The sequence below is a fragment of the Lithobates pipiens genome, unplaced genomic scaffold, assembly GCF_037356315.1.
Source record: "Lithobates pipiens isolate NorthernLeopardFrog02 unplaced genomic scaffold, aLitPip1_a1.2 Scaffold_166, whole genome shotgun sequence".
NCBI classification, from domain to species: domain Eukaryota; kingdom Metazoa; phylum Chordata; class Amphibia; order Anura; family Ranidae; genus Lithobates; species Lithobates pipiens.
Window position 1 is genome coordinate 633072 of NW_027507752.1, and position 26426 is coordinate 659497.

General features: G+C 46.1%; 1 protein-coding gene across 2 annotated transcripts in view; it reads right to left on the bottom strand.

Annotated features, from left to right (window-relative positions):
* Positions 1-26426, bottom strand: part of PTPN18 (protein tyrosine phosphatase non-receptor type 18) — a 122739-nt gene that overhangs the window by 80053 nt on the left and 16260 nt on the right. For both annotated transcript variants that reach the window (XR_013276533.1, XM_077484846.1), the window contains exons 2-3: positions 1916-2024; positions 1702-1778 (exon numbers count right to left, since the gene is read on the bottom strand). Coding sequence is in view for 1 of the 2 variants with exons in the window: in XM_077484846.1 (XP_077340972.1) it covers positions 1702-1778; positions 1916-2024 (186 nt within the window). In the remaining variant the exon portion in view is untranslated. The remainder of the gene's footprint in view (positions 1-1701; positions 1779-1915; positions 2025-26426) is intronic.

A 26426-nucleotide genomic window follows, 5' to 3' on the forward strand; every position in this document is an offset into this window, starting at 1 on the left:
CTTAGATAGTCCACCTGCCAGTTTTCTACTCCCGGAATGTATATGGCCGACAGGGCCGGCACGTACCGCTCTGCCCACTGTAGGATGTGAGCAACCTTCCGTGCTGCAGCCAAGCTCCTTCTTCCTCCTTGATGGTTGACATACGCCACCGCTGTGGCGTTGTCCGACTGGATCCTGACCAGACGCCCCTGCAGCCTCCGTGACCATGTGGAGAGGCACCACCTGATCGCCCGAAGCTCGAGCACATTGATAGGCAATTGGAATTCTTCCCGCATCCAAAGGCCCTGGGCCGACTGTACGCCCAAAACTCCCCCCCAAACGGTCAGGCTGGCGTCCGTTGTGATCACCGTCCAACGGAGAGGAAAAAACGATCTCCTGGACAGCCACCAGAGAAGAGAATCCCTGGCTAGCTAGCTCACCTGAATTTGACATTTCAGGGATAATGGAGATTTGTCCCATTTTGACAAAATCTCTTTTTGCAAGACTCAAGTGTGAAATTGAGCGTACGGTACTGTTTCAAAAGTGACTACCATGAGGCCCCGGACTCGCATGCAGTAACGCAGCAACAACCAACTGCGGTTCACCAACAACTTCACCGCAGCTTGAAGAGTCTGTCTGCTGCTTGTCTGAAGGGAGAAAAGCGGAGGCAGAACCGACTGCAAATCACAGAAACCTCTGATGCCTGAGGCATATGGGTACATGTAAGTACACGTCCTTGATATCCAAGGATGCCAGGAAGTCCCCCTTATGGAGTGCAGCGACCACGGAGCGAACTGATTCCATCCTGAACCTTTGCACTTTCACAAAGCTGTTGAGGGCCTTGAGGTCCAGGATTGGACGTACCCTTCCTTCTTTGGGACTACAAATAGATTGGAGTAGAATCCCTGAAACCTTTCCAGTGTCGGTACAGGTACTATCACCCCGTGCAGCAGCAGGTCCTGTACTGCCCCAAACAGAGCTTTCCGACGAGCCAGAAGCAGATGAAGGTTGGGTTGGGTTGCGATTTTTTTTTTTTTACCAAAAATATGTAGAAGAATGCGTATCGGCCTAAACTAAGGGAAAAAAATGTTGCTTTATACATTTTTGGGGGATATTTATTATAGCAAAAAGTAAAAAATATTGCGTTTTTTCAATATTGTCGCTCTTTTTTTTTTTTATAGCGCAAAAAATAAAATCCACAGAGGCAATCGAATTCCACCAAAAGAAAGCTCTATTTGTGGGAAAAAAAGGACGTCAATTTTATTTAGGTGCAACGTCGCACAACCACGCAATTGTCAGTTAAAACAACGCAGTGCCGAAACGCAAAAAGTGGTCTGGTCAGGAAGAGGGAAAATCTTCCAGGGCTGAAGTGGTTAACATCACTTCTGTAACCCACAGTAGCCATTATCATTTTGCCATCCCCTATAATTTCAATGCATTTAGCCAATAAGGTAAAACATTTTTTTACCAAACTACCCAATTTTCCCCCAAATGTTGGCGAAACACAAACTCTGCATTTCATTAATCCCTACTAAATCTGAAAAAGATATTTGATGATAGGTCCACTTTACTGTGAATCAGGTCCTGTGGAAAGAGACAAGTAATAGAAAGTTATATGAATATGGGATTGGGGCTGGGAAGTGGCACTTGCATCAAGCTGACAACTGAACAAAATATTTAAAATTTGGCAGCTTTGTTTTACCAATGGTAGCCAGTCATCACCTGTATAAAGCTTGCATTGATGTAGTCGGAGCCAACTTCCTCTGCAAGAAATGTGATGGGAACCCGCGTCTGATCATCTGAAACAAAACAAAGAGGATAGGTAATGGAACAGTTTTAGGGTTGGGCACAGTGTGCCTGTGTCTATGGCCACCTCAGTTAGGTGATTCCCCCCCCCCCCCTGAAAGCTGTACACTGAAACCCGCTTTATACTCACATGGTAGAATGTCTTTGTATCGATTCTTCTTCAGGTTCTCAGGGCTACCCCCTGCCTCCGTAAAATAATTGTTGTCCTGCCTGAAAGCAGCGGATCGATTCCTAATTTCCTGCAAAACCAAGAATAAAATAAGCAAGAACCTCTCATTTGTCTGCTGCAGGTCCTGACATTTGAATTGAGCAATCGGCTGTCTTCCTATCTCAATGCTCCTGCCTTCCTGTCGCAATACCGCTGTCAAGCATGAAACATTCCAGGCAGGGCTGGACTTACCATTGGGCTTGACTGGGCTCAAGCCCATGGGCCCCGCCCAATAGGGGGCCCCGCAGGCGCCACTGAGATACATAGCCGACTGTACTCGGCTCGACTCCATTCACAGTCACGCCCAGTCCCACCCTATGATGGACATAACACAGGGACTGGGCGTGACTGTGAGCTGAGACAAGTAAACTCGGCTATTCCCGGCATGCGCTCGCGACTTCGAGAGGACCAAGAGCCGCCGAGAGGACCTGAGAACCGCCGAGAGCCACCAGGAGGACCCGAGAGCTGCCGAAAGCCACCGAGAGCCGCCAAGAGGACCCGAGACACTGGGGCAAGGCTGCAGATGGACACTGATGAGGCTGCATTGATGGGAATTTAAATGTAAGTTTTTTTCCTTAAACTTCCGTCCTAAACTTGGGGTGCGTGTTATACGCCGGCACGTGTTATACGTCGATAAATACGGTAATGTATAGAAGGTAGGGCCCGAAAGTGAGTCAAGCCCAGGGGCCCCCACCACCCTAAGTCCTGCCCTGATTCCAGGGAACGGAGCCACGCTACAACTGTCCTGCGACTGTGTAATGCATGCGGTGGGGTCGGCTTTTCAGAGATAAAACAGGCAGTAAGGAGGTGACATATCGCATATCGCCTCCCATCCACCTACCAACCACTCATAAGAGAGGGATGACAGGAGCAGCCACAAGTGTGATTGAGTGCCAAGTGCGATCTTTAGACATCTTTGTATCATCAAGCAGTTCATTTGACTTGGCTCTACTATGCTCTCTGTAAGGGCGCCTTGCAGCCTGACCAGGGACGTTTTTAAGGCAGGGTAAAAGGGGCAGCTGCCCTGGGCCCTGTCATTGTTGTGGGGCCCAAAGCAGCTCCCTTATACTTGCCAACTATCCTGATTTAAATTCCCTCGTCCCTTGAGGTTCTAGTCCTGTGCTGTGTCCTGATATCTCAGCGTGAAGTGCTGCTACTAATGCTGCCCAGCTCTGCCCTATTGTTGTGTACAGATGACTCACCTGCAGACTCTGTGTTTACATGTAAATTACCGGCATTCATATGTAAATAGCTGAGGCCAGCAGCATTGATATGTATATCATGCCCCCCTGAGGACATATCCACAGTAATTTCTAGCAACCGATCAACAAGCAGAAATCATGTGCTGTAACCTCTAGCAACTAATCAGTGAACTGTAATGTGTGCTGTAACCTCTAGCAACCAGTCAATGAGCGGTAATGATACATTGTAACTTCTGGTAACCAATCGCAATAGCTGCCTGATCTGATTCAGTACATTGATTTTGAGTCTAGCTGCTATTCATTGTATGTCTCAGAGCAGGTGAAGAGCAAAACTGCATGGGGGGGGGGGGGGGGCCCAAGAAAAGTTTTTTTGCCCAGGGTCCAATCAATATTAAAGACGGCCTGAGCCTGACTGTACAATCTTTGTAGAGTCTTCATTACTAATCTGTCCAATCAATTTCTATCCAATCAGGCGGGTCCTTGCACTACACTGTTGATGGTAGCTCTAGCGATGATGTACTGTACAATCAGATTGTAATGGGCGGTGAGCTTAAAATTGTTGTAAAGCCTGAAAGTTTTTTTACTTTCATGCATTATAAGCAGTAATTTTTCACTAAGGTGAAAAACCTTCAGTATGCAGCTCCCCCCCATCTACCTAACACTTACCCGAGCCTGATCCCAATCCAGTGATATACACAAGAGCGGCTGCTGTCCTTGCTGCCTGCCTCCTCACTGGCTGAGAGACAGCAAACTGACGCACAAAAAGGGGGGCTCGGGAGCGAGCATTCACAAATGGCTTGCTATGGGGACTCTAATCAAGGAACAGGAACCCACAACACCAGCGGGGGACCCTAGAAGAGGAGGATTAGGGCTGCTTCTTGGAGGAAGTCACTACCTAGATCTCGTTCTTCTGCTTGTGTATCTACCCATTGACTTCTCTATACTCTGCTTTAAATAGGAGCCTCACATACTAGGAAGTGTAATGCTATTTTCCAGGAAGAATTCAAGACAAAGGTAAATCTTTCAGGGTATTGTTAGGCACAATCAACATTTCTAGATGTTCCCCATAACATGGCAAATCTTCAATATTTAACCACTTGCCGCCCGCCCTATAGGCAAATGACGGAGACAAAGTGGTTTCAAAATCCTGGCTGGGCGTCATATGACGTCCTCGGGATTTTGAGCCTCTGCACGCCCCCGGGGGCACGCATCGCAGCGATCGTTGTTGCGGGGTGTCAGTCTGACATACCGCAACTACGATCTCGGTAAAGAGTCTCAGCCGGAGACTCTTTACCACGTGATCAGCCGTGTCCAATCACTGATCACAGGGTAATAGGAAGAGCCGTTGATCGGCTTTTCCTCACTTGCGTCTGTCAGACATGAGTAGAGGAGAGCCAATCGGCTGCTCCTCTGACAGGGGGGGGGGGTCTGTGCTGATCGATTATCAGTGCAGCCCCCCCCCCCCCCCGAGGATGCCCACACTGGACCACCAGGGATGCCACCAGACCACCAGGGATGCCCAGCACCAGGTATATAACTGCGCTACCCCACAAATTTGACCTAACAAATGATTTGCATATACATTACCATAGACCTGGGATCCCCAGTAATGGTTCTCATACACAATAAAAGAAATATCAGAAAAAAGTATTCACTATAAACACCGTGTAACTAGTGTTAAACAAACTAAATTAAAAATGATAAATATATGTAATTAATAATAAAAACCCTGCAATTCCAATAGAAAGTATCAAATAAACAAATAAATAAATAAATTCATAATAAAAAATGAAATGGATAAATAGATAAATAAAGTGCTTCAAAAGAAAAAAAGTGCAGCAATTCATAAAACGACACAAAAAAGTGCAAGCAGTCCATAGAGATGAAAAATGATTCTTTCAACGAAATTCCGTATGGAGACAGGCTTCCTTCACCACCAATGTGCTGATAAATAAGCCAAATGCACGCTTACCAGACCAAAAAGAGTCCAGGCTTGTAACACATATCATGTAAAGACCATCAGAATGGAACAGCTACAGCCCCCTCCAAAACGACCCGCGTTCCTCTGGTACATCACAATGGCAGCCAGGCAACCAGCATTTCCATACACCAGTCAGGCTGCTCCGGGGACAGTATTTGACAGGACACCGGATCTTACAGGAGTGAATCAGCAGAAGATGGCAAGTACTGCATTTATCGGCGTATAAGACGCACTTTTTTCCCCCTAATATCAGGGGAAATTGAGGGTGCGTGTTATACGCCGATCCCCCACTATTTTTAACCCTTTCTGCCGCTCTCTGCAGAAAGCCGAAAGCCGCTGAGAATGGCTAAGTGTGGCCGAAAATAGCAGAGAACGGCCAAAAATAGCAGAGAACGGCCAAAAATAGCAGAGAACGGCCAAAAATAGCAGAGAATGGCCAAAAATATCCGAGAATGGCCAAGAATGGCCGAAAATAGCCGAGAACGGCCGAAAATAGCCGAGAACGGCCAAGTGCGGCCGAAAATAGCAGAAAACCTCCAAGAATTGCAAAGTGTGGCTGAAAATAGCCGAGAACGGCCGAAAATAGCCGAGAACGGTCAAGTGCGGCCAAAAATAGCCAAAAGCCGCTGAGAGCGGCCGAGAACTACCGAGCGCCACCAGGATACACAGGACATCCGCTCTGTATCTCAGCGGCGCCATTTTTTAAATGGCAAAGCTAAATGCAAGGCTGCAAGTGACTGACAAGGCTGCATTGATGGGCATAGAAATAAGTTTTTTTCCTTAAACTTCCCTCCTAAAAGTTTTTTTCTTTTAAATTCCCTCCTAAACTTGTGGTGCGTGTTATACACCGACACGTGTTATACGCCGATAAATATGGTATGTGCAGGAGGGAAGTGAAGAGGAGATTGTATATAGGAAGTTGTCCCTGGAGTTTGTGGAAGTCAAGTGAGCATTTCACAACATCCCTATCCAAGCTGTTACCCCCTCTAATAAACAACAAAAACAAAGCTACGGACTGTTTTCTGACTCTGGGTGCCTGTGAAGATACAGTGTGCCTGGCTGTGTGGGGGATACCAGTTAGGGTGTCCTCCTATGTGGGGTGTGCGACATTTACCGTATTTGTTAAAAAAAATAAAAAATAAAAAAAATCAGCAACTACAAATGCCGTAGCTACTGATTTTTAAGAAATACACACTTACCAGCCCGCGGAGTCCAGCGCTGTCTTCCTGGAGTCTACTCTCTGCCAGGCTTCAGCTCTTTGGTGCCGCCATCTTGTATATGGGAGACAGCTGTGACTTATAGAATTTCTACAGCTGCCTGCCTAATGCACATGCAAGAGGCACGGCAGCACTGTGGGACTGGTCCGGCAGGCTCTTGGGACATGTGGCGTGTCCCAAGAGGGGGGGCCCAAGCCAAGCTGACGCAATTCTCACCTAGGATCCCATTCCACCTTCTAGCGCTGGACTGTATGATGTGGAGGGATACAATATTTAAAAAAGGGTAGGTGAATGTGTCAAGTGACCACTTGCTGCTTGTTAATAATGCTAGAAACATCAAGTTTTAAATGAATTAAGATGACAGTCTGGTGGATATGGGAGGTGCACCCTGCTGGGGGTTTAGGGATGTAGCCTCCTCTCCATGGGAACAAGGTTGTATGGTGGGCAGGGCCCACCCTGGAACACCCGGATGGGTGTGATGGGCCTGGTGGGTGTTACTATCAGGGCTGGCTTAGCCCTTCCTCCTCTGGGCTGGCCGCTCAGCTGTCGGCTAATTGCCAGCTCTCTTCTTATTCCACAGTTACCAGCTGTTCCCGATGATGCTCGTCTGATCTGCCTATTTAAAGCCTTCCAGCTCACTTTTTCCTTTGCCTTCACGTTGGTCACATCACTAGGAACCATCTTCTTCTGTTTATTTCAATACTGGCTTGCTGACATCCCTCCTGGCTTCTTATCCTGCTTGCAGTTGCTCTCCTTGGATCCCTGACTTCTGGCCTGGCTGATTACCTGATCTGGTTAATGAACTTTGGACTGGCTGACTACCCGATCTGGCTACTGGACTCTGGCTATGCTTGACTACGCTTTTTTCTATTTACCTTTTTATTTTTATTAATAAACAAGTGTGATTTGATTGTACTTCTGTCTCTGTCTGTTTCATGGTTTTTGACAGTTACCCAGACATGTGAATGGCCCTATTTAGAGGGAACCTAAAGAAAGCTAGTCTGCTACTGCTAAGGCTCTGATGAAGGGTGCACTCCCTCGTAACGCGTAAGCCATTTGCGATACCATCTGGTTACCCCTATACACCCAGTCCAGGTTGTTACTGTCTAGGAGACACAGCTCCAAATTCTTTGAGCATTTTCAAGCCTCTTTTAAACGTCTGTGAGTATGATGACTCTTGCTTTTACTATTTAAATATTTTATCTTTGGTAATGCACAAAGTCGTTGCGCCCTCCCCCGCCCGTTCACATGTAATTGGTAATGCAATGATTACCAGTAGATGATTGGTCCTGGACACAGACAGAGCAACAACTGTTATTAGGATGTTGGATGCAAATAAACTTCTAACGTCATTAGTAGCGCTTCCAACCTAAATCAAAAACTCAACATATAGCAATCAAGCAATACTTAGAGGTTAATTACACATGTAGTGACCTCTGAAGAGATTCAAGTTCAGAGGGTATTTATCATCTGTTCATTGCAGTCAAATTCTGTTTTAAACCTTGAACTAGTGTTTCCTACCGACACGCATTGAAAGCGGTTGCGGGGCGGATCCATTCAGTTGAAGGAGTCCAATTAAGTGGGCGGTACTGCCCATGGAATGCAACAGCAGGGATCATTTTGCCGCACAGCATCAAAACATTGACATATGTACACCCCCTTGAAATGGTTGTAAAGTCAGTGCTCACAGCTACTGCAAGCCCCTCTGTTATAACACAATATACCACACAGTTTATGTGTTTATTTTTTTTAAATTCTCCTTCTAAACACCCTTTTCCACATCACAAATGTTACGTGACCGCCAGCAGCTCTCCTTCCCCAATATATGGACTACAGAGGGAGGGGCTGAGATCCCCCTCTGACGCCAGCTGGGCGGTAACACGACCGCACATCGGCAATGTGGAAAAAGGTATTTAGCAGGAGAATTTAAAAAACAAAAACACAACGTTGTGTGGTATATTGTGCTATAACAGAGGGGCCTGCAGTAGTTGTGAGCACTGACTTTACTCAGGGCCATTTTTAAGGCAGGGCAAAAGGGGCAGCTGCCCTGGGCCCTGTCATTGTTGTGGGGCCCAAAGCAGCTGCCTCATACTTGCCAACTATTCCAGTTTAAATTTCCTTGTCTCTTGCTGTGTCCTGATATCTCAGCGTGAAGTGCTGCTTCTAATGCTGCCCAGCTCTGCCCTATTGTTGTGTACAGGTGGCTCACCTGCAGACCCTGTGTTTAAATAACCAGCATTCATATGTAAATAGCTGCATCCGGCGGCATAGATATGTAAATAAAGGCGGCATCCATATGTATAGCATGACCCCTGGAGTGAGGTGATGATGTGCTGTAACCTCTAGCAATGAATCAGCGAGCAGTATTACTGTACAGTAATCTCAATAAGCAGAAATCATGTGCTGTAACCTCTAGTAACTAATCAGTGAGCTGTAATGTGTGCTGTAACCTCTAGCAACCAATCAGTGAGCGGTAATGATACACTGTAACCTCTAGCAACCAATCAGTGAGCGGTAATGATACACTGTAACCTCTAGCAACCAATCAGTGAGCAGTAATGATACACTGTAACCTCTGGCAACCAATAGCTGCCTGATCTGATTCAGCAAACTGATTTTGAGTCTAGCTACTATTTATTGCATGTCACAGAGCAGGTGGAGAGCAAAACTGCATGGGGGGGGGGGCCCAAGAAAAGTTTTGCCCAGGGTCCAATCAATATTAAAGACGGCCCTGACTTTACTGCCAGTCGGAATAGCGGCAGGAGGGGTGGGGAGGGGTGGGTTTGGAGATCGGCCCACACACAGAGCTGACAGGTAGGGAGGGAGGGGGAGAGGGAGAGACTGCCAGCTGATGGAGCATGTAAACTAACCACAGTGTCATGACTCAGTAGCCACGATTACCATGGTCAGCACACCTAGGGGGGCACAGAACAGGCAGGATCAAACAAGTTATTTACAGCATAGCAAAGGACAAATTACACCGCATAAGCACTACAGTATGTGATGGGGGGAGGGGCATTAAAACACTGATTTTTTTTTTCATAGATCCGGTTGGAATATCAAAACAAACTGTTAACATTAAGTGAATAATTATTTGTAAACTTTTGTGCGTGGAGTAGGAGATACGTAGATGATTCATCGTGCAGTCATCCACCCAAAACTAAAATAGCTCTTTATATAAATTCCCCGGGGCCTCTGTTACAAAGTTGAACAGCAAGAAAAGTGACTGTGCTGTTTCTAGAGAACAGACTGGCTGCAAATGCAATTATTCCATTGCACGATAGAAGATAAAACTTTACATCTGATGGTTTACTCTACTGAGGCCAACACTAAAACCAGCCGTAAAAATGGTGCCAATCAGGCCTGACTGAAGGGAGAAACAAAATGTGACCTTTTAGCTGCCAGCCACAAAATTCTCAGAGTAGAAGCTCACCCTCAGCTGCTGGAAAGTGATCAGTACCTTCAGGCCCGGGTTCACACTGACGCGACAATCGCTCCGACTTTGGAGCTCTTGTCACATCAGAAGTCGGACCCCATTCTGTGCAAGGGAACCAATCTAATCGGTACGACTTGAGTCGTTTCCGCACTACAGTTTGGGCTAAAGTGGCAAGTCGCGTCAAAGTCGCACTAAGGTCTGACTTCAACATCGCAGGACTTTGAAGTCGGGGTCAGTGTGAACCCGGACTTAGTGCAAACCCGGGCTTAGTGCACAGCTCATAGACACAGCACATGAGCTGAAAAAGCAAACGGCGATGTTTACTATGATTGATTTGACTGAACCCCGTCCTCGTCTGTTCACTACGACACGTAAAATATGTGCGCACGCTGTACAATTGAAGGAATGAGGACGGGGAGGTGTGCTGTGTGAACAAGCAGTGCTCGGGGGGGAAGACTTCAATAGCACAAGGTGTTTCATAAAAAAATTGTTACTTTTAACCTTTAAAAAACAGACCGCACCCAGTGGATTTTGCTCAAACCAAAGTGATTACCATGAGGAATCCTATGTGATGTTTCATGTGTGAACAAGCTGGATACACACTACACACTATACAATCTTCTGTAGATTTACCAAAACCATATAATATGAGGTCAAACCTTAAAGTGGTTGTAAACCCTTACAAACCACTTTCACCTACAGGTAAGCCTAGATTAAGGCCTAGATTAAGGCTTACCTGTAGGTCCAAGAAATATCTCCTAAACTTACACGGTTTAGGATATATTTACAAAAACACAGGCACCGCTGTCTACGGCGCATGCGCACTGAGCAGGCGGCAGGTCACTGCGATATGCCGCTCGTGTCGGCTCCCGTGCGCATGTGCGGGAGTGAGGTCATTGCGGCTCCGGCGGATCACAGCGCCGGAGCAGCGAGACCCGGATGTCACTCCGGGATACATGGCAGCGGTGAAGATGAAGGAGGACTGCTTCGGGGGGCTTCGTTCTCAGGTAAGTTATTCATAATGAGCTAGTATGCTATGCATACTAGCTCATTATGCCTTTGCCTTGCAGGTTGCATTTTTTTATTTATTTTTTTTAAATTGCCTTTAATTCCTCTTTAAGAGTTTCAATTTGTATGCAATCAGGCCGGCCCTTGCACTACAATGTTATGGTTTTGATGAATCTAAAAGAAAATCAAACAACAAAAGTTGTATAGTGTGTATGGGGCCTAAGGCTTCATTTAGACGTGTGGTTGGGGGGGGGGGGGGGTGAAAATGTGCGGATGTGGAGTGTTTGTTGGCAAAAATGTGTTTAAAATAGGCGGTGAAGAGACATCACCTTGCTTCCTCGGTCAGTGACCTCTGAAGAGCGAACTGAATTGTGATTCAGAGCAACAAAACCGAAAACCTCCCTGGGAATTTGAGTGAGGTGATCACAGTTTAAGCCAATAAACATAGCAGTAAATACAGTCTAAAAATGTTGCAAAATAGCATAAATTAAATGCCAAGCCAATAAAAGGTTCATATAGTATACAGGGGCGGACTGACCACTCATGAGGCCCCCGGGCAATAGGAGATTATGGGGCCACACAGTATACAAACACACAGTATACACACAGAATACACATATACACACACTGAAAAGGTACTGGCGAGGCAGCTATAATCTTGGGATTTTTTTAAAAACACAGATTTTTACATACTGTCCCTGGTTTTATTGAGGCTGGCAACCCTGATGGGGCCCCCTAGTAGCATGGGGCCCTCGGGCAGTACCCGAGTGCCCCAATGGTCAGTCCGCCCCGATAGTATAGGATAGTAGCACATATATAAAATAACAGTAAAACAACACACAAGCATCTACTATACCCTGTACTCACTGTGCATTGGGATATATGCAAATTTATATATTTACACTTTTATTGATTGTCTTAATTTTTCACGTGCATTTATTGATTTTATATTTTTGTTTTTTATTTGATAATTAGGTGTGATTATATGTGGATCACTGTGAAGTTTTTGAACATATTAGCACTTTAATTTATTGGGGTTATTATCAGCATAGTAGTTTTTTTATGGATAGAATGATTTACTATATATTTGGGATTTTTATCACATGAATTAATTTTTTTTTTTAAATTATTTATTTTTCACTTTGGCACTTTCACGCTGGGAGCGCAACACCATTTTTCACTATTACCGTTTACTTACTTATAAGATTTGTTTGACTCATACGGTGTGTGCAGCACCTTTGAGACGCGATCTATTCATTTGTTTTCCATAATAGCGCAGGAGCTACATATACTCATCTAGTATACCCAACACATTTTGCGAGACAGAGCTCGCTTCTTCAGGGGTGGATACGTGTGAGATGTACCTTATTTTCTTTGCTAAATATAATGCTTGTCAATTGATGTTTATTCACTTGCTCCAAAACATACTATGTGATCAGGGGGACATCACTGCAGGAAGTCTTGTCCACTAAGCCCTTGTACACACGGTCGGAGATTCCGACGGAATTGTGAGCGTTTTGTCGAATATTCCGACTGTGTGTGGTCTCCATCGGACTGTTTCCATCGGAATATCCGTCGGACCAAATTTTCCAACTTGCCGGAAATATTTTCCGAAAAAATGCTCCGATCGGACATACTCCGATCATGTGTAGAGAATTCCGATCGGACAAAGTGCCACGCATGCTCAGATCAAATTCCTACACCAAAGCTATTGGCTACTAGCGTGAACTTAGTGCCGTCTTAACGAAAGAACGTCATCACGTTCTGAACGATCGGATTTTCCAACAACTTCGTCCGACCGTGTGTATGCAACAGTTTCGGACAAAATCCGATGGATTTGGTTGTCAGAATCTCTGACCGTGTGTACAAGGGCTTAGAGTAGATAGGTGCTGTTGCAGTCAGGTGATTTAACATAATTGATGGAACCATTCATTCTGAGCTCTACCGGTAAATCCTAAAGGAGAATGTCCGGCTATCAGTTTGTGACCTCAGGCTCCAGTGCACTTGGGTTATGCAGGACAATGATCTGAAGCGCAACAGCAAGTCCACCTCCCAGGGCCGGGACAAGGGGTAGGCAGGAGGGGCGGCTGCCCCTGGTGCAATGGTCTATTGCAGGGGTAGGGGGCACCCTGACCCTAACCTTAAGGGAAAAGGGGGAGCGCAGTTTGGCATCTTCGCCTTGGGTGCTGGGTGACCTTGTCCCGGCACTGCCACTTCCAAATGGTTCAAACAAAACAAAATGTAGGATTTGGAGTCAGAGCAAAGGTAGATTTAGGCGCACGTCTAAATCTTCCCCTTACGGTGAAAATCTATTTTTAATATAACATTTTTTGCTGATTTTCGCTATGGCAGGGATAAGTATTTTTACTATCGTTTTTGACCAAGGGTGTCAAACTCAATTTCATTGCAGACCGCATCAGCCTCATGTTTGCCCTCAAAGGGCCGATTGTATCTGTAAGGCAAGCCATTAACGATACAATTTTGTCTCCTTCCACTATAAGTGAAAGGAAAGAAAACCTCTCAACTTCCCCATCGAAACAGTCAGTGTGGATGGGGGAATCTCTCCCTCAGTGCTATTGTGTTCTGCCTGCAGGGAGACTTACCTGCTGGTAGAATAAAATGCTGGTAGAATAAAATGATCACTGTCAGCTGCTATAACCGCTTGCGGTGATCGCGTGCAAAAAATCAGACAGACTGGTCGTATTGAAGTCGATGAATGATATAACCAGCCTGCCTATAGATGGACTGAATCTTGGCCAGTCCCTGCTCAACCCGGCCAAGATTCGATCCATCCATTATCAGCTTAAGGGCCGGTTCACACAGCGAGGCGTGGCGAGGCGTCTCCGACTTGCCTCGCCGCGACCTGCGGGGACCTCAGCGGCGACTTGCAGAGGACTTCTGTATAGAAGTCAATGCAAGTCGCCCCCGAAGTCGCCCAGAAGTAGTACAGGAACCTTTTTTCTGAGTCGGAGCGACTCGAGTCGCTCCTCTCAGAACGGTTCCATTGTACAGAACGGGGGCGACTTGCGGGAGCGAGGCGAGTCGTGTCGTGTCGCCTCGCATCGCCTCGCTGTGTGAACCGGCCCTAAGACTTAATAAATGTATCAATTCTTTATCATATTAAATAATTTTCTCTGCATTCGACTATTACTGGTTTTAGTAATAACTTAAAGAGGAAGTAAACCCTGATGGGTGTTACTTCCTCTGATTCCCTGCAAAGGTAAAGAATAATGGGCTACTATGCATCGCATCGCATCGCATCGCATAGTAGTCCATTATGTGTCACTTACCTTACACAGGAGCCAGCGAAGTCACCGCTGTCCCCTTGTGTACGGAGCATTCATCTTCTTGGTGGGTCTCGCTGCTCCGGTGCTGTCATTCGACGGAGCCGCATGCACACGGGAGCCGCCACTCGCGGCATATGGCTGTTAACAGCCGTAGACAGAGGTGCCTGTCTTTTGGCAAATATCTCCAAAACCGTGTAGGTTTAGGAGATATTTCTTGGACCCACAGGTAAGCCTTAATCTAGGCTTACCTGTAGGTCAAAGTGGTTTGTAAGGGTTTACAACCACTTTAAAGTGGGAGTAAACTCCCATGCATACTTTGTACCTATAATAGGTAAGCCTATAATAAGGCTTACCCATAGGTACAGCAAATACCTCTTAAACATGCACCGTTTAGGAGATATTTACTGTTAATGCAGCCAGTGATGTCGCTGATGCATGTGCTTTGAAGGAACGCCAACCCGGGCCGTTCCTTCAGAGTCCTGTGATGGAACCAGCGGCTCCCACACGCATGCACAAGGGGGGGGGGGGGGGGCGTCATCACGGCTCGGGACAGTCATACAGTCAGAGAATCAAGAAGGAAGACAGGGTGAAGATGGGTGCCTTGTCAGCGGTGACAGCTCATCACTGGAAGGCTTCATTGTAAGGTAAGTTTCACATAATGTGCTAGTATGTGATGCATACTAGCACATTATGGCTTTACCTTGCTGGTTCCAAAAAAAAAGTTAAAAATCCACACAGCGGTTTACTACCACTTTAAGACTTAAAATGATAGTAAACTTGTTTGATTATGTTAACCTACAGGTAAGCTTTTAATAAAAGCTTAACTGTAGATAAAATGAATATCTCCTAAACATGCACCATTTAGGAGATATCCAGCGAGCAGTAGCCAGTGACGTCACCAGCGCATGCGCTCTGAAGGAACGGCATACCTGTGCCACTCAAAGGGTTTTGCAGTGCAAAGTGGATTTGCCTTTCATAAATAACCCCCAGTGTCTTTTCAATCTGACCTCTCCATTCATTTCACCCAATGGCTTCCAGATCCACCCTAAATGTGATCACAGCTCCTCACAAGACCGCATTCTTTATTCCCTTTTAGTCTAAGGTCGACCAGGATTTCACAATGGATTCCGGGGTCACCATATTGACCATGCCCATTTATAACCAGACCGACAAAAAAAAAGGGAACGCCTCTTTTGTAGCCACACCCACAGAATTACATTTTCTAACACCTCCTCAAACAATTGGTCATACACTTTTATAACAAGAAGCGGACATGTAAGGTAGAAAGCTAAAAGGAACTGATTTTAAATAAGAGGCACCAAGATACGCATGCTAAAAAAATTCTAATGGTTGTGGTAAACTCCAGTTAAGAGTTGGTGGAAGTCGGGCTAATGGTGGTGAGCAAAGAAATGCCCCGATATTAATGAGGAAAAACGTCTACTATGCCGCTGGTGTCCCTGAAAGGAAAAAAAAAAAAGGCTGCTACGTCAGTGTGAGTCAAAAATGCTGCTTCATATGTGTCAGTGGTAAGAAAAAATGCTGCTGCATTGGGGTTAGTGGTAGAAAAAGATGCTGCTGCATCAGTGTTATGCTGCGTACACATGATCGGACTTTCCGGAGGACCGGAATCCGTCAGACAGTTCGATCGTGTGTGGGCTCCAGCTGATTTTTTTCCCCCAAAAGTCAGACAGACCTAGAAATAAAACATGTTTAAAATCTGTCTGACGGACTCGGCTTTCTAGCGCGTAAACCGTTCGTCTGTGTGCTAGTCCGATGGACCAAATACGACGCAAGGGCAGCTATTGGCTACTGGCTATTGAACTTCCTTGTTTAGTCCCGTTTACGCCATCACGTTCAAAACGAATGGACTTTCAAACAGACTTAGCCCTTGTACACACGATCGGAGATTCCGACGGAATGTGTCCGATCGGAGCGTTTTGTCAGATATTCCGACTGTGTGTGGTCTCCATCGGACTGTTTTCGTCGGAATATCCGTCGGACCAAATTTTCCAACTTGCCAGAAATATTTTCCGACAAAATGCTCCGATCGGACAAACTCCGATCATGTATAGAGAATTCCGATCGGACAAAGTGCCACGCATGCTCAGATAAAATTCCTACATCAAAGCTATTGGCTACTAGCCTGAACGTAGTCCCGTCGTAACGAAATAATGTCATCACGTTCTGAACGATCGGATTTTCCGACAACTTTGTCCGACCGTGTGTATGCAACAGTTTCGGACAAAATCCGTCGGACAAAATCCGACGTATTTGGTTGTCGGAATCTCCGACTGTGTGTACAAGGGCTTAGTCCGGTCGTGTGTGGCCAAGTCTGCTCATTCAGAAAGTCAGTTGGACCTCTGCCGAAATTCCGTTGGGAAGACCGTTGGACCTAGTCCATCAAAAAGTCCGGTCGTGTGTACGCGGCATCAGTGGTGGGAAAAGATGCTCCTACATCGGTGTCAATGGTAGGAAAAGATCCTGCTGCATCGGTGTTAGTGGTAGGAAAAGATGCTGCTGTACTGTTGTCCACTGGGGCACTGTGAAAAACAAAGATATGAATGTAGGCAAAAGTTAGCTGTAAAAATGAGATTGCATATACAACGATCAGCTATAGCAGGCAGTCCGGCCCGCGGGCCAATCGCGGCCCGCGGTCCGGTTTTGAACGGCCCGCCTGGTAATCTAAACATATATATCTTTTGTAGCCCCCGACGATCTCCCAGCGCTGGGGCCACAAAAGATATATAGTCTGGCTGCATTGGAGATAGGAGGCTGTACGAGCGCCGTGTACACACAGGAGTATTTCCTGTTTACACTGCAGCCTCTGTAATAGGAAGTCCCATCTCCGCCATTGGACGACTGTTCTGTCCATCAAAGGAGGCGGGACTTTCTCTTAAAGAGGCCGCTGTGAAAACAGGAGATTCTCCTGTTCTTTGGCGCTCGTCCAGCCCCCTCCAAGGCTGCACTGATGGCAATGGTGAGTACATTCCTGGCTAATAGTGAGTGAAATCCTGGCAATGGTGGCTGCATTCCTGGCAATAGTAAGTGAAATCCTGGCAATGGTGGCTGCATTCCTGGCAATAGTAAGTGAAATCCTGGCAATGGTGGCTGCATTCCTGGCAATAGTAAGTGAAATCCTGGCAATGGTGGCTGCATTCCTGGCAATAGTAAGTGAAATCCTGGCAATGGTGGGTGCATTTCTGGCAATAGTATGTGAAATCCTGGCAATGGTGGCTGCATTCCTGGCAATAGTATGTGAAATCCTGGCAATGGTGGCTGCATTCCTGGCTAATAGTGAGTGAAATCCTGGCAAATGGTGGCTGCATTCCTGGCAATAGTGAGTGAAATCCTGGCAATGGTGGCTGCATTCCTGGCTAATAGTGAGTGAAATCCTGGCAATGGTGGGTGCATTCCTGGCAATAGTGAGTGAAATCCTGGCTAATGGTGGCTGCATTCCTGGCAATAGTGAGTGAAATCCTGGCTAATGGTGGGTGCATTCCTAGCAATAGTGAGTGAAATCCTGGCTAATGGTGGCTGCATTCTTGGCTAATGGTGGCTGCATTCCTGGCTAATAGTGAGTAAAATCCTGGCAATGGTGGCTGCATTCCTGGCTAATGGTGGCTGAAATCCTGGCTAATGGTGGCTGCATTCCTGGCTAATGGTGGGTGCATTCCTGGCAATGGTGGGTGCATTCCTGGCAATGGTGGGAGCGCAGATGGGCACTGACCCTTATTTTGCTTCAGAGTTTTTTATTTAAAATTTTAAGTTTTTTTTTCCTGAAACTTCCCTCTTATTCGCCAATAAATACGGTATATCCAAATAACACGCCCAAGCTCATCTCTTCAACACACACGGCCACAAAGGCAAGAGAATTCTTGTTGGGCCGTGTATTAGTGTTGGAACGAACACACTTAGACCGATTTTGAATGGTTCAAAGAATGTCAGGCAAAATGGTCGGCCCTCCCGCATGTTCACTTCATCAAATCTGGCCCTCTTTGAAAAAAGTTTGGACACCCCTGAGCTATAGCATTATTACCATTGACAGGTAACCTGAATAACATTGATTGTCTTGTTACAGTGGTCCCCGAAAATGCGTAAGACGTATCAGGCAGAAAGTGAATATGTTATCTCTGAAGTCGATGTGTTGAAAGCATAAAAATAAAAATGGACAATAGGTCAAGCCTTTGGTCTAATACTTTATGGTTTATGTTTATGTGCATTCTGACATGTGGTCTTCTATTTCTGGTATCGAAAACCTACACTTTGGCTTGTATACAGCCTTTTTTATTTTTATTTTTGTTATAAATACCGTACGGCTTTGTGCCTGGTTACATAGGTCTTTCCTGTCTGCATACGTTTACTTTGCATTGTAACTGTCCAATTGTTGACTCTGTTTGATTGACTCAACATTATTAAAAACCATTGTAAAAGAAATGGGAAAAATGGGTAAATGTAAGGATTTGAGCGATTTTTGACAAGGGCCAAATTATAATGGCTAAACAGCTGGGTCAGAGCAACTCCAAAACCGCAGCTCTTGTGGAATGTTCCGGCTCTGGAGTAGTCAAGACCTTGCTGCACAAATCAGCACACTAGGTTATAGAAGCAGCTAAAAGAACCCTACGATCCCAGTGGGGGAATAGCATAAAAATGAAATCAGTGCTCACTATTACCAATCTTAACATTCTCTTAAAGTCACAGGCAAAAAATGTCCTTTCAAAGGATTTCTAAGGCTCCGTTCACACAGGGGGCGACGCGAGGCGACACGACTTGCCGTGCCGCGATCTGACAAGTCGCCCCCGTTCTGTACTATGGAACCGTTCTAAGAGGAGCGACTCGAGTTGCTCCGACTTAGAAAAAAGGTTCCTGTACTACTTTTGGGCGACCTCGGGCGACTTGCATTGACTTCTATACAGAAGTCATTTGCAAGTCGCCGCTGAGGTCGCAGCAGGTTGCGGCGAGGCAAGTCGTGTCGCCTCGCATCGCCCCCTGTGTGAACCGAGCCTAACTGTCCCAAATCCAATGTAGACCAGGTAACTCTAGATGACCCTTCTGATCGTAGATCCTTTGTGGTGTTTCCCTCATGCCAGTGAAAGATTTTTGGAAGAAAAAAATGCTTTATCAAAATAGGGTGGGCTCGGGGTGCAGAGAGTGCGCCCTGATCCCACCCAATTGTGTGATGATTGTGAATTCATTTTCACTATTTTCACACTAACGCTCCTCCCCGCCAATCAGGGAGGTAGGTCGTTGGACCTGTTTCCCAATTGGCCAAAACGCCAGGGCATCCGCGCTTAGGAAGAGGTGGCACAGAGGAGACACGAGGACGGACATCAGGACTGGCGGTAAGTGACCACCTGGAGTTATGTCAGAGAGCTGTGGGGGGCGTCAGAGCCACGAGCAGGGGGGTGTCAAAGCCACGAGCGGGGTCGGTGGACACAGTGGTTGCATATACTGGGCATAAGTGGCTGCATTTTACGGGCACATTTGGTTGCATATGATGGGCACAGGGGCTGCATATGATGGGCACAGGTGGCTGCATTTCATGGGCACAAGTGGCTGCATATGAGGTGCTCAAGTGGCTGCATTTAACGGGCACAAGTGGCTGCATTTGATGGGCAAAAGTAGCTGAATTTGATGGGCACAAGTGGCTGCATTGGACGGGCACAGTGGCTGCATATGATGGGCACAGGTGACTGCAATTGATGGACACAATGGCTGCATATGATGGGCACAGGTGGCTGCAGTTGATGGACACAATGGCTGCATATGATGGGCACAAGTGGCTGCATATGATGGGCACAAGTGGCTGCATTTGAGGGGCACAAGTGGCTGCATTTCATGGGCACAAGTGGCTGCATATACTGCGCACAAGTGCCTGCATTTAACGGCACAAGTGGCTGAATTTGATGGGCACAAGTGGCTGCATTGGACGGGCACAGTGGCTGCATATGATGGGCACAGTAAGGCTGCATATGATGGGCACAGTAAGGCTGCATATGATGGGCACAGTAAGGCTGCAATTGATGAGGGGGGGGGTTCAGTATTTTTAAGTTTGTTTGCACCGCCCCCAGAGATTTTGAGCACCAACTGCCACTGATATTAAGATTGATAATAGCGAGTGCTGATTTTATTTATATAGCAGTCAAGAACTACCAAAAGTGATCCAGGAAAGAAAAACGAGTAAAACAGCAACAGTGTCATGGGCCGCCGAGTCTCATTGATGGATGGGGTAAGTAAGTTCCAGGAAAAGAGATACTATAGCTAAAATTGCTTAAATAGTTAATGGTGGTTCTGATGCCCCGTACACACGAGAGGGATTAAGTCTGACAGACCTCCAAAGGAGTTCCGCCGGAGTTCTGGCGGACTTTTCGACCGAACGGACTTGACCACACACCATCACACCAAACTCAGACGGAGTCGAACGTGATGACGTACGACTGGATTCGACGTAGGAAGTTCATAGACAGTAGCCAATAGCTGCCCTAGCGTCGGTTTTAGTCCGTCGGAGTAGCACACACACGAGCGGATTTTTCAAAGGGGACCGGGTCCGGCGGAGTTCCGTCGGGAAAATTTAAAGCATGCTTCATTTCTAAAGTCCGTCAGACTTTAGCTTCGCTAAAGTCCGTTGCAGCCCACACACGATCGGATAGTCCGCCGGACTCAGTCCGTCGGAGTTTGGATGTCGAAAAGTCCGCTCGTGTGTACGGGGCATAACAGGTGTCAGAAGACATAGTGCCTCAAAGTCTTCTGCATATGGAGTTTTGCAACTGCAGGCTGGTCAGGGTGCCCATGCTGGCCCGTGTCCACAGCCAGAAGTGCCAATAATGGGCACATACAGTAAGCATCATAACTGGAAAATGGAGCATTTCAAGAAAGTGTCCTGGTCTGATGAATTCAAGAATGCTTTGAGGAACACGGGGTTTGAGGTGTTGACTTGGCCCCTAAATTCTCCAGATCTCAATCAATCCAATCGAGCATCTTTGGGATGTGCTTGAAAAAAAAAAAGTCCAATCCATGGAGGCCCCACCTCACAACTTACAGGATATACCACTGATGGCTTGGTGCCAGATATCACAGCATACCTTCAGAGGTCTAGTGGAGTCCATCCCTCAACGGGTTATGGTGGGTGGTCATAATGTTATGTCTAATTGTCCTGTTATCTGTAGGTACCTAAACCCTGGCAGTGTGCGGAGTTTGCAGCCTTGGCTGCTGAATGTAGATCTGCCATTAGAAATGATGAGACCTCAAAAACGTCCCCCAGTGTCTCCATATATACTTTATAACCCCCTCTCCCAAGTTGGCGAGTCAGAAGCCAATAGGCTACTAAAAGTACAACAGAGGTGGGGAAAAGTGACATGAGAAGGTTGAACATGGCTGCCTGTTGAGGCAGGAATTGATAAGTCAGAGCCATGAGCCAAGAGGCAAAAGGCTACCAGGGGGCGCTTTTTTTCCACTTCAACCTCTTCTGGGCCTTCCTGTGCAAAATCATGTACCTGTACGAGCTTTCCTGCACTGGGTCTGAGGCGCACGCATGTACCACCGGTGACCTGCTTTCCTGCACTGGGTCTGATGCGCACGCATGTACCACCGGTGACCTGCGCACGTGCCACCAGCGACCCGCTCTCACTGTTATCGGACACAACCGCTGGCACCCCGCATTCGTTCAAGAGAGGCAGAACGGGGGTCTGCTTATGTAAAGAAGGCAATCCGCCATTCTGTCAGAGGGGAAGATGGAGATCTTGTGTTTCTGCTAAGCAAGAACACAGATCTCTCTCTTCCCCAGAAAGGGGATTCACGGAAGGGACTTTTGCACCACTATGACAAATATTTATAAAAACACAAATATAATTTTATTAAATACAATCTTAAAGAGGAAGTAAAGGCTATTGAAAAAAAAAAACAGGTAACCTGCAAGGAAAAGGCATAATGAGCTAGTATGCATAGCATACTAGCTCATTATGAATAACTTACCTGTGAACGAAGCCCCCGAAGCGGTCCTCCGTCTTCATCTTCGCCGCTGCCATGTATCCCGGAGTGACTTCCGGGTCTCGCTGCTCCGGTGCTGTGATTCGCTGGAGCCGCGATGACGTCACTCCCGTGCATGCGCACTGGAGCCGACACGAGCGGCATATCGCAATGATCTGCAGCCGGCTCAGTGCGCCGGCGCGCCGTAGACAGCGGTGCCTGTCTTTTTGTAAATATCTCCTAAACTGTATAGGTTTAGGAGATATTTCTTGGACCCACAGGTAAGTCTTAATCTAGGCTCACCTGTAGGTCAAGGTGGTTTGTAAGGGTTTACATCCACTTTAAGACACTAATAAAACACATGCAACAGTAAATGCAAAATTTGCACAGGATGATAGGATTTTCTTGATACAAGGAAAAGCTGTGGAGCCCAAAACTCGTGGTTACCGCTACGCTTTAGACTCAAGGGTCTTTGGGGGTTCTCAAGACAACGGTTACATGGCAAAGAACCCATGCATGCACATGCAAGAACATGAGGATCCCTCCAAAGCCTCCACAAGTAGAAAAAAATTCAAAGGACATGAACTTGAATTTCACATTTGTGTGCCTGTAGTCACGTGGATAATGGAAATGACCACCATTGTGCCGCATAGAGTGGGGAGATGAATGAAGAGTACATGGCCGGGGGGGGGGGGGGGGAGCCCTCACAACCTCTCTGGTAAAGTTGTTGATGCTTATCCCAGATATATAGTATTATATTGTATCAGCCTGTAGAGTAGTCAACAGATACTCCAAGGAACTTCTATAATACCAAGGAGTAGAACACAAACAGTTTCCTGGACTGCAAGCGTAGTGAAGGGTTCACCAATTTAACCCTTTGCTCACTCCTGATGTTAACCCCTTCCCTGCCAGTGCCATTAGTACAGTGACAGTGCATTTTTTTTTTTAGCATTGATCACTGTATTAGTGTCACTGCACTGGTCCCCAAAAAGTGTCACTTACTGTCTGATTTGTCTGCCGCAATCCTGCTAAAAAAATCACTGATTGCCGCCATTACTAGTAATAAAAAAAATAATTTATTCCATAAATCTATCCCATTAGTATTGGGATAGATTTTTTTTTAGCAAAAATATTTAGCAGAATACGTATTGGCCTAAATTGATGAAGAAATTCGATTTTTTTTTTAACATTCTTTAATTATATATGTTTTATAGCATAAAGTAAAAAATATAGTTTTTTCTCAAAATTGTCGTTTTTTTTTTTTTTTTCTTATAGCGCAAAAAATAAAAACGGCAGAGGTGATCAAATACCACGAAATAAAGCTCTATTTCTGGGGGAAATTTTTTTTTTGGGGGGTACAGCGTTGTGCGACTGTGAACTTGTCAGTTAAAACAACGCAGTGCTGGATCGCAAAAAAAATGGCTTCCTCGTGAAGTGGGTAAACCTTCTGGTGCGTGCGATTATTGTTCGGGACAGCCACAGTTCTAATTGGCTAGAAGCTTATATTTAACAAGCCTTTTCCGACAAATTACAGATCTAGGTTGAAACTGACAGCCTGGCCAGTGAAATACCAGTGGGGTAGTAACCCTAAATGCGGGAATGAGTTTCTAAACAATTAGCAGTAAAGGGGAGTTACAGTAGCCAAGTTTATCGGACATTATCGCGATTATAAATTGCACAAATCAAGTATGGAAACGAGCAGGTTAGCAGTCAAGGTCTTTTGGAAAGATATCTTTGAATTGGCTTCCAAAATGTTCAAGATAAATTTGTACCCTGATCCAACTACTGCATAACTTAAAGTGGAGGGCCACCCTGAAAAAAAAAAATATTAAAAATTACAAAAAAATCTAAAAAAAAAAAAAAATGAAAAAAAAATATATATTTTTTTACTTACCAGAAATGCCTGTTGCCCCGCACATAATCCTAATCTTCCTCTTCCTCCTCCGCGGAGATCTTCTTTCTTCTCTCCTCGTCGCGGCGTCTTCTGGGTAATGGGTCGCGCTGTGTGTTGTGGGAACTGTGTGTCCCAGAACACAGCGCGCCCCATTCACAAAGCGCTGCGCGACTCGCACATGCGCAGTAGGAAACGGGCAGTGAAGCCGTATGGCTCCACTGCCTGTTTCCCTTACAAGGAATGGCAGCACCGGGACCCGAGAGCTGAGGGACGGGTCGGCCTCGGGCGGCCGACATCGCGGGCGCCCTGGACAGGTAAGTCGGCTTATTAAGTCAGCAGCTGCAGTGTTTGCAGCTGCTGACTTTAAATTTTTTTTTTTAAACGGCCCTCCTCTTTAACCTGGAACCATTGTGTCTAACTTACTGTCAATTTAAACTTTTTGTCCAATTACTTACTGCCAATAAATGAATGCCGCGTACACGCGATCGAATTCGGACCACATTACAACGTACAATTCGATCGTGTGTGGGCTCCAGCAGACTTTTCCATCATAAAGTCCGGTGGACTTAGAAAGTAGTTTTGCATCAAAATTTGTCCGTCGGACTTGGCTTTCAGTGGACAATCCGTTCGTCAGTGTGCTAGTCCGGCGGACTAAAGCCCCATACACACTATCAGATTTTCTGCTGATTTTTTCCTTCAGATTTACCAAAACCATATAATATGAGGTCAAACCTTAGGAGTTTCAATGTGTATGTAATCAGGCCGGCCCTTCACTACATGGTTTTGGTAAATCTGAAGGAAAAAATCAGCAGACAATCTGATAGTGTGTATGGGGCTTAAGAATGACGCATGCTCAGAAGCAAGTACGAGAAGGAAGCTATTGGCTACTGGCTATTGAACTTCCTTTTTCTAGTCCCGTCGTACGTGTTGTACGTCATCGCGTTAGAAATCGCTGGACTTTCGGGGTGTCCATGTGTGGCCAAGTCCATTCGTTAGAAAGTCCGGCGGATTGTTTGCCGGACTAAGTCTGCCGGACAATTCGATTGTGTGTACGCGGCATAACAATAGAAAAAAGCATGGAAATCCCCTTCATTGATTATAGCTGAGACTAAGAATAGAATACATAACTCCATGAATCTGGCTAAAATAGCAGCCAGAGAAAAAGATCAAATCCCCAAATTTGAAAAACATTGGCGGCATCCATGGATAAAACATCATCGTCCTTCGACTTTCAATGAGAATGTTCTCTAGCCGTAGTAGTTGATCTACATAGATCCAGGCTATATCCACAACGTCTTTAGGACTTGCCGATTGGACGCCACCGATCTTAGCCTCTCCACCTTCTCTCTTTCTCCTGTTCTCTTTGGTTCACCATTGTCTACCCCTCACCAACTTGAAGCTCTCGTTACAACAGTGTTTCTTCTATACCTCAACTCATCAACATTACTTATAACTCATTTAATTTAACTTAATGGTTTTATTAAACCGGAGGTCCACCCTAAAGTGGACCTTCCGCTCATTGGAATCCTCCCCCCCCCCCCCCCCCCCCGGCACCACAATTGGCACCTTTCAGGGGGGAGGGGGGCGCCGGTACCTGTACAGTACAGGTATCTGCACCCACTTCCGGCGTAGATTCTGCAGAAGGTACGCCCCTTTCCGCAGAATCTACGCCCCTTTCCGAAAGTCCCCCGCTGCCTGCTGGGAAACACACGGATCCCAGAGGCAGCGGGGACCATCCTTATTGCGCAGCGCTACTCGCGCATGCGCAGTAGGGAACCAGGAAATGAAGCCGAAAGGCTCCACTTCCTGATTCCCATACCCAAGATGGCGGCGGCAGCACCCGAGAGACGATCTAGAGATCGGCTTCGGGTGCCGACATCGCGGGCGCGCGCTGGGCGGGTAAGTGTCACTATTTTAAAAGTCAGCAGCTGCAGTATTTGTAGCTGCTGGCTTTTAAAAAAAAATAAAAAAACGGCGGACTCCCGGCGGACTCCCGCTTTAACAAAATTGCCCGTCTTTTCCTTTGTTTGTATTACATGACAATTTATGGTTACACTATACTTATTTAGTATGTATAAATATATACCACCATCATTTTGAGCTTCAACTCAATTATTATTTTGTCATTTTTTTATTTTTTCTGTTATCACCTTGCATGTATTAAATAAAATCTTTTGACAAGGAAACAAGCAGGTTATCATGACAGCCAGGCAAATAGTATTTTACGGTGTCTTATCGCATCTTATACACCTCAAATGCAATGTGGGAACCATCTTGGTAACAATCAGCTGAGCTACTCAGATCATGACGAGCACAACCTCTGCTACACAATAACGTTTTCTGGAGTTTCCCTTATTCATATGATGATCACATGACTTACAGGATACCTGGGAGGATGTCTTTATGTGGCAGGATCCTCGTTGGGCTTCAGATATAACAGAGGTAA